This window comes from Nerophis lumbriciformis, linkage group LG12 (genome assembly GCF_033978685.3).
Source record: "Nerophis lumbriciformis linkage group LG12, RoL_Nlum_v2.1, whole genome shotgun sequence".
In the NCBI taxonomy this organism is placed as follows: domain Eukaryota; kingdom Metazoa; phylum Chordata; class Actinopteri; order Syngnathiformes; family Syngnathidae; genus Nerophis; species Nerophis lumbriciformis.
The window spans coordinates 9,624,225-9,639,922 of NC_084559.2; the positions used below are offsets into that span (position 1 = coordinate 9,624,225).

Below are 15,698 nucleotides of genomic sequence, written 5' to 3' on the forward strand. Positions count from 1 at the left end.
ACAGTTGCAAAAAAAAAAAAAAAAACACACCCCTTGTCCTTGGCATGTACATCAGCTCCGTGGTGAAGCAGGTATTCCACAACAGCCACTCGGTTGTAACCAGCAGCAAAGTGGAGTGGAGTTGAGTGGCGGCCCTCCAAATCGCGACAGTTTACATTTTGAGGGGTGCAGAGTTGCTGTCGCAGAGAGATAACAATGAATTTAATATAGTAATGAGCCTTAAAACCTCTAAAAGCTTAGTGGCCACATATGTGGACAGCACCTTTTAGCTCTTATTTCCAAAATTGTGTACCGTATTTTCCGCACTATTAGCCGCACCTAAAAACCACAAGTTTACTCAAAAGCTGACAGTGCGGCTTATAACCCGGTGCGCTTTATATATGGATTAATATTAAGATTCATTTTCATAAAGTTTCGGTCTCGCAACTACGGTAAACAGCCGCCATCTTTTTTCCCCGTAGAAGAGGAAGTGCTTCTTCTTCTACGCAAGCAACCGCCAAGGTAAGCACCCGCCCCCATAGAACAGGAAGCGCTTCTTCTTCTACTGTAAGCAACCACCCGCTCGCGTAGAAGAAGAAAAAGCGCGCGGATATTACCGTACGTTTCATTTCCTTCTGTAAAGACCACAAAATGGCTCCTACTAAGCGACAGGTTTCCAAGACGCAATCTCTCCATCCGCACACGGACTACTATTTCACAGCAACTGCCTAAAGACTTTCAAGAAAAGCTGGCTACTTTCCGTGCATATTGTAAAAACAAGATAGCTGAAAAAAAGATCCGGCCAGAGAACATTATCAACATGGACGAGGTTCCACTGACTTTTGATATTCCTGTGAACCGCACTGTGGATACAACGGGAGCACGTACGGTGAATATTCGCACCACAGGGAATGAGAAGTCATCCTTCACTGTGGTTCTAGCTTGCCATGCTAATGGCCAGAAACTTCCACCCATGGTGATATTCAAAAGGAAGACCTTGCCAAAAGAGACCTTTCCAGCCGGCGTCATCATAAAAGCTAACTCGAAGGGATGGATGGATGAAGAAAAGATGAGCGAGTGGTTAAGGTAAGTTTAAGTTTACGCGAAGAGGCCGGGTGGCTTTTTTCACGCAGCTCCGTCCATGTTGATATACGACTCCATGCGCGCCCACATCACGCTGGTTTTTAATATATTATTAAAGTTTGACTGACCTATCTGACTGTTTTTTTTGACATTCCTTTAGCGCAGTTAGATGCGGCTTATAACACGGGGCGGCTTATAGGTGGACAAAGTTTTGAAATATGCCGTTCATTGAAGGCGCGGCTTATAACCCAGGGCGGCTTATGGTGCGGAAAATACGGTACACTATTGAATTGGGGTCGTATGGCCACTTATGTGGACACTTATACTGCCATCTGGTGGTGTCAGAAGAGTATAACATACAATTGAATTTGAAAAAAAAAAAAGTAAAAATAAGAATTAGCAAGTCACTAAACATGAAGTACACGTTTGTGTACTCATGGACTAAGTACAAACCCCGTTTCCATATGAGTTGGGAAATTGTGTTAGATGTAAATATAAACGGAATACAATGATTTGCAAATAATTTTCAACCCATATTCAGTTGAATATGCTACAAAGACAACATATTTGATGTTCAAACTGATAAACTTTTTTTTGTGTGCAAATAATCATTAACTTTAGAATTTGATGCCAGCAACACGTGACAAAGAAGTTGGGAAAGGTGGCAATAAATACTGATAAAGTTGAGGAATGCTCATCAAACACTTATTTGGAACATCCCACAGGTGAACAGGCAAATTTAGAACAGGTGGGTGCCATGATTGGGTATAAAAGTAGATTCCATGAAATGCTCAGTCATTCACAAACAAGGATGGGGCGAGAGTCACCACTTTGTCAACAAATGCGTGAGCAAATCGTTGAACAGTTTAAGAAAAACCTTTCTCAACCAGCTATTGCAAGGAATTTAGGGATTTCACCATCTACGCTCCGTAATATCATCAAAGGGTTCAGAGAACCTGGAGAAATCACTGCACGTAAGCAGCTAAGCCCGTGACCTTCGATCCCTCAGGCTGTACTGCATCAACAAGCGACATCAGTGTGTAAAGGATATCACCACATGGGCTCAGGAACACTTCAGAAACCCACTGTCAGTAACTACAGTTGGTCGCTACATCTCTAAGTGCAAGTTAAAACTCTCCTATGCAAGGCGAAAACTGTTTATCAACAACACCCAGAAACGCCGTCGTTTTTGCGGGGCCTGAGCTCATCTAAGATGGATTGATACAAAGTGGAAAAGTGTTCTGTGGTCTGACGAGTCCACATTTCAAATTGTTTTTGGAAACTGTGGACGTCGTGTCCTCCGGACCAAAGAGGAAAAGAACCATCCGGATTGTCATAGGCGCAAAGTGTAAAAGCCAGCATGTGTGATGGTATGGGGGTGTATTAGTGCCCAAGACATGGGTAACTTACACATCTGTGAAGGCACCATTAATGCTGAAAGGTACATACAGGTTTTGGAGCAACATATGTTGCCATCCAAGCAACGTTATCATGGACGCCCCTGCTTATTTCAGCAAGACAATGCCAAGCCACGTGTTACATAAATGTGGCTTCATAGTAAAAGAGTGCGGGTACTAGACTGGAAAATGTGTGGCGCATTATGAAGCCTAAAATACCACAACGGAGACCCCCGGACTGTTGAACAACTTAAGCTTTACATCAAGCAAGAATGGGAAATAATTCCACCCGAGAAGCTTAAAAAATGTGTCTCCTCAGTTCCCAAATGTTTACTGAGTGTTGTTAAAAGAAAAGGTGATGTAACACAGTGGTGAACATGCCCTTTCCCAACTACTTTGGCACGTGTTGCAGCCATGAAATTCTAAGTTAATTATTATTTGCAAAAAAAAAAAGAAGTTTATGAGTTTGAACATCAAATATCTTGTCTTTGTAGTGCATTCAATTGAATGCACTACAAATTGAGGTTTTCCATCAAGCATGGAGTGATAGTTTAATATCGTATAAACGCATGCTTACCTTAGCTAAAGCTAAATATTACTCAAATCTCATCCGCCTCAACAAAAACGACCCTAAATTTTGGTTTAGTACAGTAGCATCGCTAACCCAACAAGGGACTCCTCCCAATAGCTCCACCCACTCGGCAGATGACTTTATGAATTTCTTTAATAAGAAAATTGAACTCATTAGAAAGGAGATTAAAGAAAACGCATCCCAGCTACAACTGGGTTCTATGAACACAGATACAACTGTATCTACGACGGATACTGCAATACAAAATAGTCTCTCTCTTTTTGATGAAATAACATTAGAGGAACTATTACAGCGTGTAAGTGGGATAAAACAAACAACATGTTTACTTGACCCACTTCCTGGGAAACTTATCAAGGAGCTTTTTGTATTATTAGGTCCATCAGTGCTAAATATTATAAACTTATCACTTTCCTCTGGCACTGTTCCCCTAGCATTCAAGAAAGCGGTTATTCATCCTCTGCTCAAAAGACCTAACCTTGATCCTGACCTCATGGTAAACTACCGACCGGTGTCCCACCTTCCCTTTATTTCGAAAATCCTCGAAAAAATTGTCGCACAGCAGCTAAATGAACACTTAGTGTCTAACAATCTCTGTGAACCTTTTCAATCCGGTTTCAGGGCAAATCACTCTACGGAGACAGCCCTCGCAAAAATGACTAATGATCTACTGCTAACGATGGATTCTGATGCGTCATCTATGTTGCTGCTTCTTGATCTTAGCGCTGCTTTCGATACCGTCGATCATAATATTTTATTAGAGCGTATCAAAACACGTATTGGTATGTCAGACTTAGCTTTGTCGTGGTTTAACTCTTATCTTACTGACAGGATGCAATGCGTCTCCCATAATAATGTGACCTCGGACTATGTTAAGGTAACGTGCGGAGTCCCTCAGGGTTCGGTTCTTGGCCCTGCACTCTTTAGTATTTACATGCTGCCGCTAGGCGACATCATACGCAAATACGGTGTTAGCTTTCATTGTTATGCTGATGACAGCCAACTCTACATGCCCCTAAAGCTGACCAACACGCCGGATTGTAGTCAGCTGGAGGCGTGTCTTAATGAAATTAAACAATGGATGTCCGCTAACTTCTTGCAACTCAACGCCAAGAAAACGGAAATGCTGATTATCGGTCCTGCTAAACACCGACATTTATTTAATAATACCACCTTAACATTTGACAACCAAACAATTACACAAGGCGAATCAGTAAAGAATCTGGGTATTATCTTCCACCCAACTCTCTCCTTTGAATCACACATTAAGAGTGTTACTAAAACGGCCTTCTTTCATCTCCGTAATATCGCTAAAATTCGTTCTATTTTATCCACTAGCGACGCTGAGATCATTATTCATGCGTTCGTTACGTCTCGTCTCGATTACTGTAACGTATTATTTTCGGGTCTCCCTATGTCTAGCATTAAAAAATTACAGTTGGTACAAAATGCGGCTGCTAGACTTTTGACAAGAACAAGAAAGTTTGATCATATTACGCCTATACTGTATATACCTTTATATACTTATAAACATACCTATACTGTATATACCTTTATATACTTATAAACATACCTATACTGGCTCACCTGCACTGGCTTCCTGTGCACTTAAGATGTGACTGTAAGGTTTTACTACTTACGTATAAAATACTACACGGTCTAGCTCCATCCTACCTTGTCGATTGCATTGTACCATATGTCCCGGCAAGAAATCTGCGTTCAAAGAACTCCGGCTTATTAGTGATTCCCAGAGCCCAAAAAAAGTCTGCGGGCTATAGAGCGTTTTCTATTGGGGCTCCAGTACTATGGAATGCCCTCCCGGTAACAATTAGAGATGCTACCTCAGTAGAAGCATTTAAGTCCCATCTTAAAACTCATTTGTATACTCTAGCCTTTAAATAGCCCCCCTGTTAGACCAGTTGATCTGCCATTTCTTTTCTTTTCTCCTCTGCTCCCCTTTTCCTTGAGGGGGGGGCACAGGTCCGGTGGCCATGGATGAAGTGCTGGCTGTCCAGAGTCGGGACCCGGGGTGGACCGCTCGCCTGTGCATCGGCTGGGAACATCTCTGCGCTGCTGACCCGTCTCCGCTCGGGATGGTGTCCTGCTGGCCCCACTATGGACTGGACTCTTACTATTATGTTGGATCCACTATGGACTGGACTCTCACAATATTATGTCAGACCCACTCGACATCCATTGCATTCGGTCTCCCTAGAGAGGGGGGGTTACCCACATATGCGGTCCTCTCCAAGGTTTCTCATAGTCATTCACATCGACGTCCCACTGGGGTGAGTTTTTCCTTGCCCTTATGTGGGCTTTGTACCGAGGATGTCGTTGTGGCTTGTGCAGCCCTTTGAGACACTTGTGATTTAGGGCTATATAAATAAACATTGATTGATTGATTGAATATGGGTTGAAAAGGATTTGCAAATCATTGTATTCCGTTTATATTTACATCTAACACAATTTCCCAACTCATATGGAAACGGGGTTTGTACATCATATCAAAAGATGATTCTTAGTTTTAATTCTAATTAGGGTCTAATAAGCCCAAATAGCAAAGAGAAATAAAAAAAAGCATGTAAACAAACAGCTTGGGCCTTAAGAGGTTAAGGGATATTTTAGGAGGGAAAATATGAGTTCTAACAGATTTCAGTTCTATACTGAGTGTGAGGATGACAAACCTATTCGTTACAATTTTGCAGGAATAAAACAAAAGAGGAATAGGTGTAGCAACTCACCTGCACGGTCTCAAGATCTCCTGCTTTGGCTGCTTCAAGAAATCTGTAGTCCACGTCAGAGTTACGTGTGGGAACGTTATCTGAAAGAAAATCAATCAGCCGACTTAAATTCTGGTTTTTTTTTTAAACTACATTCATGCAAAAGACCATTATCTTGACACGGAAGAATAAAAAGCCTGATCACCATTGAGAATCTGTTGAACAGCTTCGTTACCCATCTGTGCAGCAGTGAAACCCTGCAGGGACACGATGGATGGGTCGCCGCCGTAGCCTAGCAACAGCTTGCAGGTTTGAATGTGACCGGCCAGTGCGGCCCTGTGCAGAGCGGTCTGTCCAAGCGTGTCCACAGCATTTATCTGAGGTCAGAGGTGGTGAGAGGATGACAACATGCTTCGTGTCTAAAAAAAAATCTTTCAGAAAAAGATGCCGGGAGAGGGTTGACTCAAACCTTGGCTCCGTGTTTCTGTAGCACCTCCAGAATGTCATTGTGAGCTCTCTCGGCAGCAACGTGCAAAGGAGTCATAAAGCTATGACATACAAGAAGTAGGAAATGTTTTCATGTTTGTCATATTAGCAGTTAAAAATAATCGAATCGAAATGTAAAAATGTGTAGACCTACTCCTTGTTCTTCTCATTAATGTTGGCACCTTTACGCAGCAGCAATTCAGTTACTTGCTTCCTCTTTGGGTGGGGAGAAGCCACAGCACAATGCTGAAATGAAAACTAGGAAATAAGTTTGGCCAAAAGTCTTAAAAATAGGGGTGTAACGGTACGTGTATTTATATTGAACCGTTTCGGTACAGGGGTTTCGGTTCGGTTCGGAGGTGTACCGAACGAGTTTCCACACGAACATATTAAGTAGCCGCCTCCGCTTCCTTCTGCCTCTGTCTCTGTCAGTCCTCTACACACACCCAGCATTGTCCCACCCACACAACCATCTGATTGGTTACAAACAGAGCGGTAACAGCCAATCAGCAGTGAGTATTCAGAGCGCATGTCGTCAGTGCTCCAGCGTCGAGCAGATAGGTGTTTAGCAGGTAAGCATCAGGCAGCGGACTCTCCCCACATGATAATAAACACCTATGAGCCCGTTGACCTTCTAGAAATATAAAAGGCAGCTCAGCTTGCTCGCAGTCCTGGCTTGAGGTGAAGGCTAATTCGCTTTTAGCGTAACGTTAGCTCATTTTGCGGTGTGTGTGTGTGTTACGGACAGCAAAGCCCTGTCTGTCTGTTATTTCACTTGACCTTTTTCTGTGTTGATTGAGCTGTGTTGAAGCAGCATAAAAGGACATTACCGTATTTTCCGCACTATTAACCGCACCTAAAAACCACAAATTTACTCAAAAGCTGACAGTGCGGCTTATAACCCGGTGCGCTTTATATATGGATTAATATTAAGATTCATTTTCATAAAGTTTTGGTCTCGCAACTACGGTAAACAGCCGCCATCTTTTTTCCCCGTAGAAGAGGAAGTGCTTCTTCTTCTACGCAAGCAACCGCCAAGGTAAGCACCCGCTCCCATAGAACAGGAAGCGCTTCTTCTTCTACTGTAAGCAACCACCCGCCCCCATAGAAGAAGAAGAAGCGCGCGGATATTACGTTTCATTTCCTTTGTGTGTTTACATCTGTAAAGACCACAAAATGGCTCCTACTAAGCGACAGGTTTCCGGTTCATGAAAAGACGCAATCTCTCCATCCGCACACGGACTACTATTTCACAGCAACTGCCTAAAGACTTTCAAGAAAAGCTGGCTACTTTCCGTGCATATTGTAAAAACAAGATAGCTGAAAAAAAGATCCGGCCAGAGAACATTATCAACATGGACGAGGTTCCACTGACTTTTGATATTCCTGTGAACCGCACTGTGGATACAACGGGAGCACGTACGGTGAATATTCGCACCACAGGGAATGAGAAGTCATCCTTCACTGTGGTTCTAGCTTGCCATGCTAATGGCCAGAAACTTCCACCCATGGTGATATTCAAAAGGAAGACCTTGCCAAAAGAGACCTTTCCAGCTGGCGTCATCATAAAAGCTAACTCGAAGGGATGGATGGATGAAGAAAAGATGAGCGAGTGGTTAAGGTAAGTTTACGCGAAGAGGCCGGGTGGCTTTTTTCACGCAGCTCCGTCCATGTTGATATACGACTCCATGCGCGCCCACATCACGCTGGTTTTTAATATATTATTAAAGTTTGACTGACCTATCTGACTGTTTTTTTGACATTCCTGTAGCGCAGTTAAATGCGGCTTATAACACGGGGCGGCTTATAGGTGGACAAAGTTTTGAAATATGCCGTTCATTGAAGGCGCGGCTTATAACCCAGGGCGGCTTATGGTGCGGAAAATACGGTAATAATGTAAGTGCCTCATTAAGCCTACATGAACTCCATGGTGTTCAGGGATGAATAGTCTCTCCTATTGTACTATTTTTTCAGCTATAGTTACATTAATCATTAGTAATGCAGCAGCCTAGTTTTGAATGGCAGGGTCCCTGCTATCAGATGTTGATAAAAATATAACATTTACATAATAAAAATCAACTTCCCAAATAATGTAATAAATTAAGCATGATGAGTTGACTTGAAACTGTTTAATGTTGCACTTTTTATATGTAGAAGAAAAGTTTTGTCATTTTATTTAATCTGAGCAACAACTTGAGGCAGTTTAATGTTGATTAACGTGGGCAGAATTATTTTTGTGTTCCCAATGTTAAAAGGATAAAGCCATTGTTTACAAATTGGGTAAATAAATAACCAAAAAATTTATATTTTGTTGTTTTCTTACTGTACCGAAAATGAACCGAATTGTGACCTCTAAACCGAGGTATGTACGGAACCGAAATTTTTGTGTACCTTTTAGAGATGCGCGGTTTGCGGGCACAACCGCGGAGTCCGCGGATTATCCGCGGATCGGGCGGATGAAATTAAAAAAAATTAGATTTTATCCGCGGGTTTGGTCGGGTCGGGTGGTTGAAATAAAAAAAATTAGATTTTAAATAGATTCAGGCGGGTGGCAGTTAAACCAATTGGGAAATATATATACATAGTTAAATGTTGTTACCCACATACGAAAAACGAGCAGGCACCTGCAGCATATGCCACAACAGAAGAAGAAAAAAGAAAAGAGATGGACACTTTTACGGAGCGGAGAAGGGACGCCTCGCCGGGGTCCGGGACCGAGGCCCCTTCCCCCGAGAGGGCCCCACCGGGAGCCATAGCTGAGGCGATCCGCGAAAAGGGCCCGACGCACGTCCAGGGTCACCACCGTGCCCACCGCACCGACACCCCGCCTCGTCCGCCTTCGCCGCGGCCGGCGTCACGGGCAGCAGGTAAGCAGCTTACCTGCCCGCCACCCCCGTGACCGGGGGCTCGTAACAGGGGTCACTCCGCGTGCTCCGCCCGCGCAGCTTACCTGCCCGCCACCCCTGTTGCCGGGGGCGCGTAACAGGGGTCACTCCGCGCGCAGTGCGCTCACAAAAGGGGTGGGGCTCACCCTGGTTGATATAGACAGCAGCTAGGACGGTGGCCATGGAAGTTGGAACCCGCTAAGGAGTGTGTAACAACCCACCTGCCGAATCAACTAGCCCTGAAAATGGATGGCGCTGGAGCGTCGGGCCCATACCCGGCCGTCGCCGGCAGCGAGACGCGCTTGGAGGTGCGCTCAGCGCGGCTCCCATATGATTGCGCACTGGTGTGCGTCTGGGTCGTGACAGCGTGGCACGCGAATGTCTGTGCTGCATTGGATCAGTCTCCTTTCTTTAACAGGCAAAAGCTTTATAACCTCACTAATGCCTTGCATCGTCTATATTAGATATATAACAACGGGCGGGTGCGGGCGGATGCGGTTCTGATCAAATGTTGGATCGGGTGGATTGCGGATGGTTGACGACTTTCTGATGCGGTTGCGGATGAAATAATTGCCTATCCGCGCATCTCTAGTACCTTTACACCCCTAAATAAAAAGCATACATGTCAGCACTAAATTGAGTGCCTTCTTAAGAACATTTTGGTAAAGTTTGATGACATCATTTTAGCATGTGTAAAGGTAGAAAAATAAGGCAAAAACACTGTGGTTGTAAATATGGAGCTGATTTGGTTCTGACCAGAGCTGTCTCATTGGTTTGAGGATGTTTGAAGCTGATGATTTCCAAAGCCAGCGTCTTCTTCACTTTGGCCATGTCTGCTTCCCGTGCTGCCTGCAGCAGTGAATGACCTTTGAACTCATCTACAAGGAAGGGAAAGACAATGATACGGGACCAACAACTTTAAAAAAACACTTTAAATGACAAACATGTACAGTGGGGCAAAAAAGTATTTAGTCAGCCACCAATTGTGCAAGTTCTCCCACTTAAAATGATGACAGAGGTCTGTGATTTTCATCATAGGTACACTTCAACTGTGAGAGACAGAATGTGGGAAAAAAATCCAGGAATTCACATTGTAGGATTTTTAAAGAATTTATTTGTAAATTATGGTGGAAAATAAGTATTTGGTCAATAACAAAAATTCAACTCAATACTTTGTAATATAACCTTTGTTGGCAATAACAGAAACGATGACTATAGGTCTTTACCAGGTTTGCACACACAGTAGCTGGTATTTTGGCCCATTCCTCCATGCAGATCTTCTCGAGAGCAGTGATGTTTTGGGGCTGTCGCCGAGCAACACGGACTTTCAACTCCCTCCACAGATTTTCTATGGGGTTGAGGTCTGGAGACTGGCTAGGCCACTCCAGGACTTTCAAATGCTTCTTACGGAGCCACTCCTTCGTTGCCCGAGCGGTGTGTTTGGGATCATTGTCATGCTGGAAGACCCAGCCACGTTTCATCTTCAAAGCTCTCACTGATGGAAGGAGGTTTTGGCTCAAAATCTCACGATACATGGCCCCATTCATTCTTTCCTTAACACGGATCAGTCGGCCTGTCCCCTTAGCAGAAAAACAGCCCCAAAGCATGATGTTTCCACCCCCACGCTTCACAGTAGGTATGGTGTTCTTGGGATGCAACTTAGTATTCTTCTTCCTCCAAACACGACGAGTTGAGTTTATACCAAAAAGTTCTATTTTGTTTTCATCTGACCACATGACATTCTCCCAATCCTCTGCTGTATCATCCATGTGCTCTCTGGCAAACTTCAGACGGGCCTGGACATGCACTGGCTTAAGCAGGGGGACACGTCTGGCACTGCAGGATTTGATTCCCTGTCGGCGTAGTGTGTTACTGATGGGAACCTTTGTTACTTTGGTCCCAGCTCTCTGCAGGTCATTCACCAGGTCCCCCCGTGTGGTTCTGGGATTTTTGCTCACCGTTCTCATGATCATTTTGAACCCACGGGATGAGATCTTGCGTGGAGCCCCAGATCAAGGGAGATTATCATTGGTCTTGTATGTCTTCCATTTTCTGATAATTGCTCCCACAGTTGATTTTTTCACACCAAGCTGCTTGCCTATTGTAGATTCACTCTTCACAGTCTGGTGCAGGTCTACAATTCTTTTCCTAGTGTCCTTTGACAGCTCTTTGGTCTTGGCCATAGTGGAGTTTGGAGTCTGACTGTTTGAGGCTGTGGACAGGTGTCTTTTATACAGATAACAAGTTCAAACAGGTGCCATTAATACAGGTAACAAGTGGAGGACAGAAGAGCTTCTTAAAGAAGAAATTAAAGGTCTGTGAGAGCCAGAGTTGTTTGAAGTGACCAAATACTTTTTTCCACCATGATTTACAATTAAATTCTTTAAAATTCCTACAATGTGAATTCCTGGATTTTTTTTTCACATTCTGTCTCTCACAGTTGAAGTGTACATATAATGAAAATTACAGACCTCTGTCATCATTTTAAGTGGGAGAACTTGTACAATCGGTGGCTGACTAAATACTTTTTTGCCCCACTGTATTTCTGGTTTTGTGCTTAATAGGACTCACAGGTCAGTCTCTCCTTTAACTCTGGGGTGGGGGCCATGTCCACAGCACTCTTGCTGTGGCAGTTGAGCAAGGTGGGATCAGCACCGTGGCTCAGCAGCAAGGAGCAAACCTCTACACGGTTCTTGGATGCTGCCTCATGGAGAGGAGTGAACTGCCACAAGTCCATGGCGTTGACACAGGCGCCATGCTGAAGCAGGGAAAGCGTTGAGCCAATAGAATCACACGAGCTAGTCTTTACACATTGAGATATTTTGAAGGCATGTACCTTAAGCAGAAGCTCAGTAACCTCAAAGTGACCGTAGGAACAAGCATTGTGTAGAGGAACCAGGCCGCTGAAGTAACAAGGTTAGGGGTTAAGCACATCTGGAATTATGACTACAGATGTTCAAGAAGGTCTGCATTGTAGCCCTCACCCCTTGTCCTTGGCGTGAACATCAGCTCCATGCTGAAGGAGGAGTTGTACGATGCGCACTCGGTTGTAGCCGGCAGCCAGGTGGAGAGGAGTTGACTGTAAGAGACCACAACTTGTTAACGCACCTGCAAGAAAACAATGGCTGGTTGGCTACTTGACTGTGCGCTGCCTTCGATGGCCAAAAGAGCAAGCAGCTGATTAGGGCCAGAGCCAATGAGATTGGGCTAGGTGAGCTCTGAGCTGCAGATGAATGGTGAACGGCGCAAAGTCAACATAAGGAGTGGACAAAACAAACATCAAACCTAATCTGCTGTCAATATTTTGTCAAAAATGAGTGATTTGTAATAACTGTCCTACATGGAGCTGAACATTTGGTAGTGAGTGTCAAATCATAAAAATGGACTGATTGATGTTACGGTTGGGGAAGAGTGACTGCTTCCTGTCTGCTATGCAGAACCATGAATAAAAGCATTAATTACATCACCACCTTCTCATTTTATCCTATCTAAAGTTAAAGTATTTGATCACGCTATCAATTTGCTAATTCTAGGGGTGTAACGGTACGTGTATTTGTATTGAACCGTTTCGGTACGGGGGTTCCGGTTCGGTTCGGAGGTGTACCGAACGAGTTCCCACACGGACATATTAAGTAGCGTAACGCACGTTGTGTAAACAATGCACACCGAGGCACAACACACGGCATGCTAGCAGCTAACGGGCTAGGATAGACTGACCATACGTCCTCTTTTGCGGCGCTGTCAGGGCGGAGTTTCTTAAATGCCTCAAATGTCCGGCATTTTGAGTTAGGGTTGCGTGTATTTTCAATGTACGTTCAGGGTTAAGAAGGGGTTGAAAACAAAACAAACAGCAGCATTGGTGAGGGAGGGGCAGAGACAGAGAAAGAGAGAGAGTTATGATAAACGCGCATGCGTCGCCAGGCTCTGCTTTTTATCCATAGATTTATCACAATTAATTTTTTATTATCTATAGCAGGGGTGTCAAAAGTGTGCCATTTGCGGCCCACAGCTAATGTTTTAAAGGCCCACGGCACATTCTAAAAATACTATTAAAATACACAAAAACATAACAAAAGTGAAATAAAAAAGCTTAAAGGTTAAATGTAATTTAGAAAAAGTTGCAATGTTGACTAACAAAACAAAGCTGTTTTTTTTCCTTTCAAACTGTCATTGCTCAAAACAAAATATTAAGGCTGAAACGACGCGTCGACGTAGTCGACGTCATCGACGTCATCGGTTACGTAAATACGTCGACGCCGTTTTTGTGCGTCGGCGCGTCGCATATTTACGTCACACTACTTTACTGTCATGGCGGAGCGCAAAGCAGACGATGCGAGCGAGGGGAAAAAAGCACGCCAAAAGTCATCAAAAGTGTGGGAGTATTTCAATAAACGGCCTAATAATGTTGTTGTATGCACACTGTGTCGAGCGGAAATGGCCTATCATAGCAGCACAACGGCTATGAACGAACATTTGAAAAGAAAACCCCCGACAGCGTTCTTGCCATCACCATCAACAAGTCAATCGTCCGCGTGCGTATACGTTGTCATTATTACACAAAAACATGAATGTGTCATTTGTATCTGCGTTGTAAATTCATAAACTAAAGCACCGTTTCGCTCTGAGAGGCGCGTTTGGCGTGCCTGTTCAGTGTTTACAAAGACGCGCTCCTCTTTAACGCTGTGGAGAGGCGGCGGCGGCGAGCGAGCGGCGAGGCGGGGCGCGCCGGGAGCGACGCCGCAATCGTGCCCAGGTGCGCGATCCGCGCAGTTGGAAGAGAAAAGACTTTGTGTAAAATTAAAAGATTGTAAACCTGGCAAAGCCGTCTGGCGTTCAGTCTGTCGGTCCTGAAAGAACCCCACGGCACAAGACGTGTCACAAACGCTAACGTTAATTAGTTGTGCAAATACCTTTTACAACATTAACAGTTACATATACTATGTACAAACCAACAATTAACTTTCACTTTAATCATACTATCATTGTTGTGTTATTAAGCAAAATAAGCAATACTTTTACTTTTGTTGAAATGTTTACACTGTACACTTTTTTGTATTGGATGTTTAGCTTTATTTTTGCACATTTTAGCAAATAAGCAATACTTTTACTTTTGTTGAAATGTTTACACTTGTTACAGAATATTTCCGTTTTGCACTTTTTTGTATTGGATGTTTATCTTTATTTTTGCACATTTTAAAGCAAAATAAGCAATACTTTTACTTTTGAAATGCTTATACTATTCCAGAATATTAAGATTTGCACTGGATGTTTACTTTTATATTTGCACATTAAAAAGCAAATAAGCTACTTTTAATTTTGTTAAATGTTAAAAGTTTTAAATGTTTACATTGTTACAGAATATTTTGTCATGTTGTTGTCAATGTTGACTGACTAGTGGCCATACTTTTTTTTTTGTAAATAAAAGCCATGCCTTTTGAAAAAACTGGCCTACATTTATTTTTTCCTCTTCATTTTAAATGAAAAAAAAAAATCGGTAAAAGGAAAAATAATCTATAGATTAATCGAAAAAATTATCTATAGATTAACCGATTAATCGAAAAAAATAATCTATAGATTAATCGATAGAAAAATAATCGTTTGCTGCAGCCCTACAAAATATTGAATCAAAATCAATGTTATTATGAATTATTGACCTATCCAAGGCTCCCATTACTTCACATCAAATATTCCATTAAGAAAAATACTTTCGGTGGAAGATTTAGCAAATTTGGTAAATAAATAACCCAAAAATTTATATTTGGTTGTTTTCTTACTGTACCGAAAATGAACTGAACCGTGACCTCTGAACCGAGGTACGTACCGAACCGAAATTTTTGTGTGCCGTTACACTCCAAGCTAATTCTAATCTTGATTTGATCAAATCCCCACTATATAAAAAGAACAACCATTATCAGCCAAGAAAATAAAATGTTAGTCAAAGCAAGTGAAATTGTCATTTTTTTAAAATGTTGCAAAAATAAAGCTTACAATATTATAAGTTATTCTAAATACACATTCCATGCAGGGATATTTAGGGGGGGAAAAAAATCAAATCAAACTGCATCTCCTAGGTGACAGAGTCTGCTGTGCAATGGCATTGTTGAGTGCAGGATGGCAAGCAGTCAGAAATCATTGCACAAGAAGGAAAGCATAGCACTCAAGAAACGGGTGAAAGTCATTCCTGCATAGCGACCAACTTATCAGGGGATGGGGAATAACACACACATTTCACCAGACATAATTGCTTGACAAAATGCAAATAGGGGCGAGCCTTTGGTCATGCATGAGTAATCATCAGAAATCATGTCAATAAGACAAAATCAAAAGGTCAGATACTGTGTGAAAACTGACTGAGTAAAAGTGTGGGTGAGTGTAAAAAAAAAAAAAAAAAAAAAAAAAAGAAGACAGACGCTCAAGAAAGCAGGCAGTGAAAAACTGAGCTCCTCTCCAAATGTAAAAAGATGGGTTTTTTTTTTTTAAAAGTCACTCACATGCCACTCGCGCACACTAACCCGCACGCGCACACACACAGAGGAGCATCAGGGTGGGATTACATGAG

The 15,698-nt window shown here is 42.9% G+C and overlaps 1 protein-coding gene across 2 annotated transcripts in view; it reads right to left on the reverse strand.

Annotated features, from left to right (window-relative positions):
• The window catches only part of LOC133623002 (poly [ADP-ribose] polymerase tankyrase-1-like), a 68,703-nt gene that overhangs the window by 29,130 nt on the left and 23,875 nt on the right, over positions 1–15,698 (reverse strand). For both annotated transcript variants that reach the window (XM_061985886.2, XM_061985885.2), the window contains 9 exons: positions 12,124–12,218; positions 11,976–12,042; positions 11,711–11,897; positions 9,896–10,017; positions 6,409–6,500; positions 6,238–6,316; positions 5,974–6,145; positions 5,790–5,869; positions 31–176 (listed from right to left, as the gene is read on the reverse strand). In XM_061985886.2, the coding sequence (XP_061841870.2) occupies positions 31–176; positions 5,790–5,869; positions 5,974–6,145; positions 6,238–6,316; positions 6,409–6,500; positions 9,896–10,017; positions 11,711–11,897; positions 11,976–12,042; positions 12,124–12,218 (1,040 nt within the window). The remainder of the gene's footprint in view (positions 1–30; positions 177–5,789; positions 5,870–5,973; positions 6,146–6,237; positions 6,317–6,408; positions 6,501–9,895; positions 10,018–11,710; positions 11,898–11,975; positions 12,043–12,123; positions 12,219–15,698) is intronic.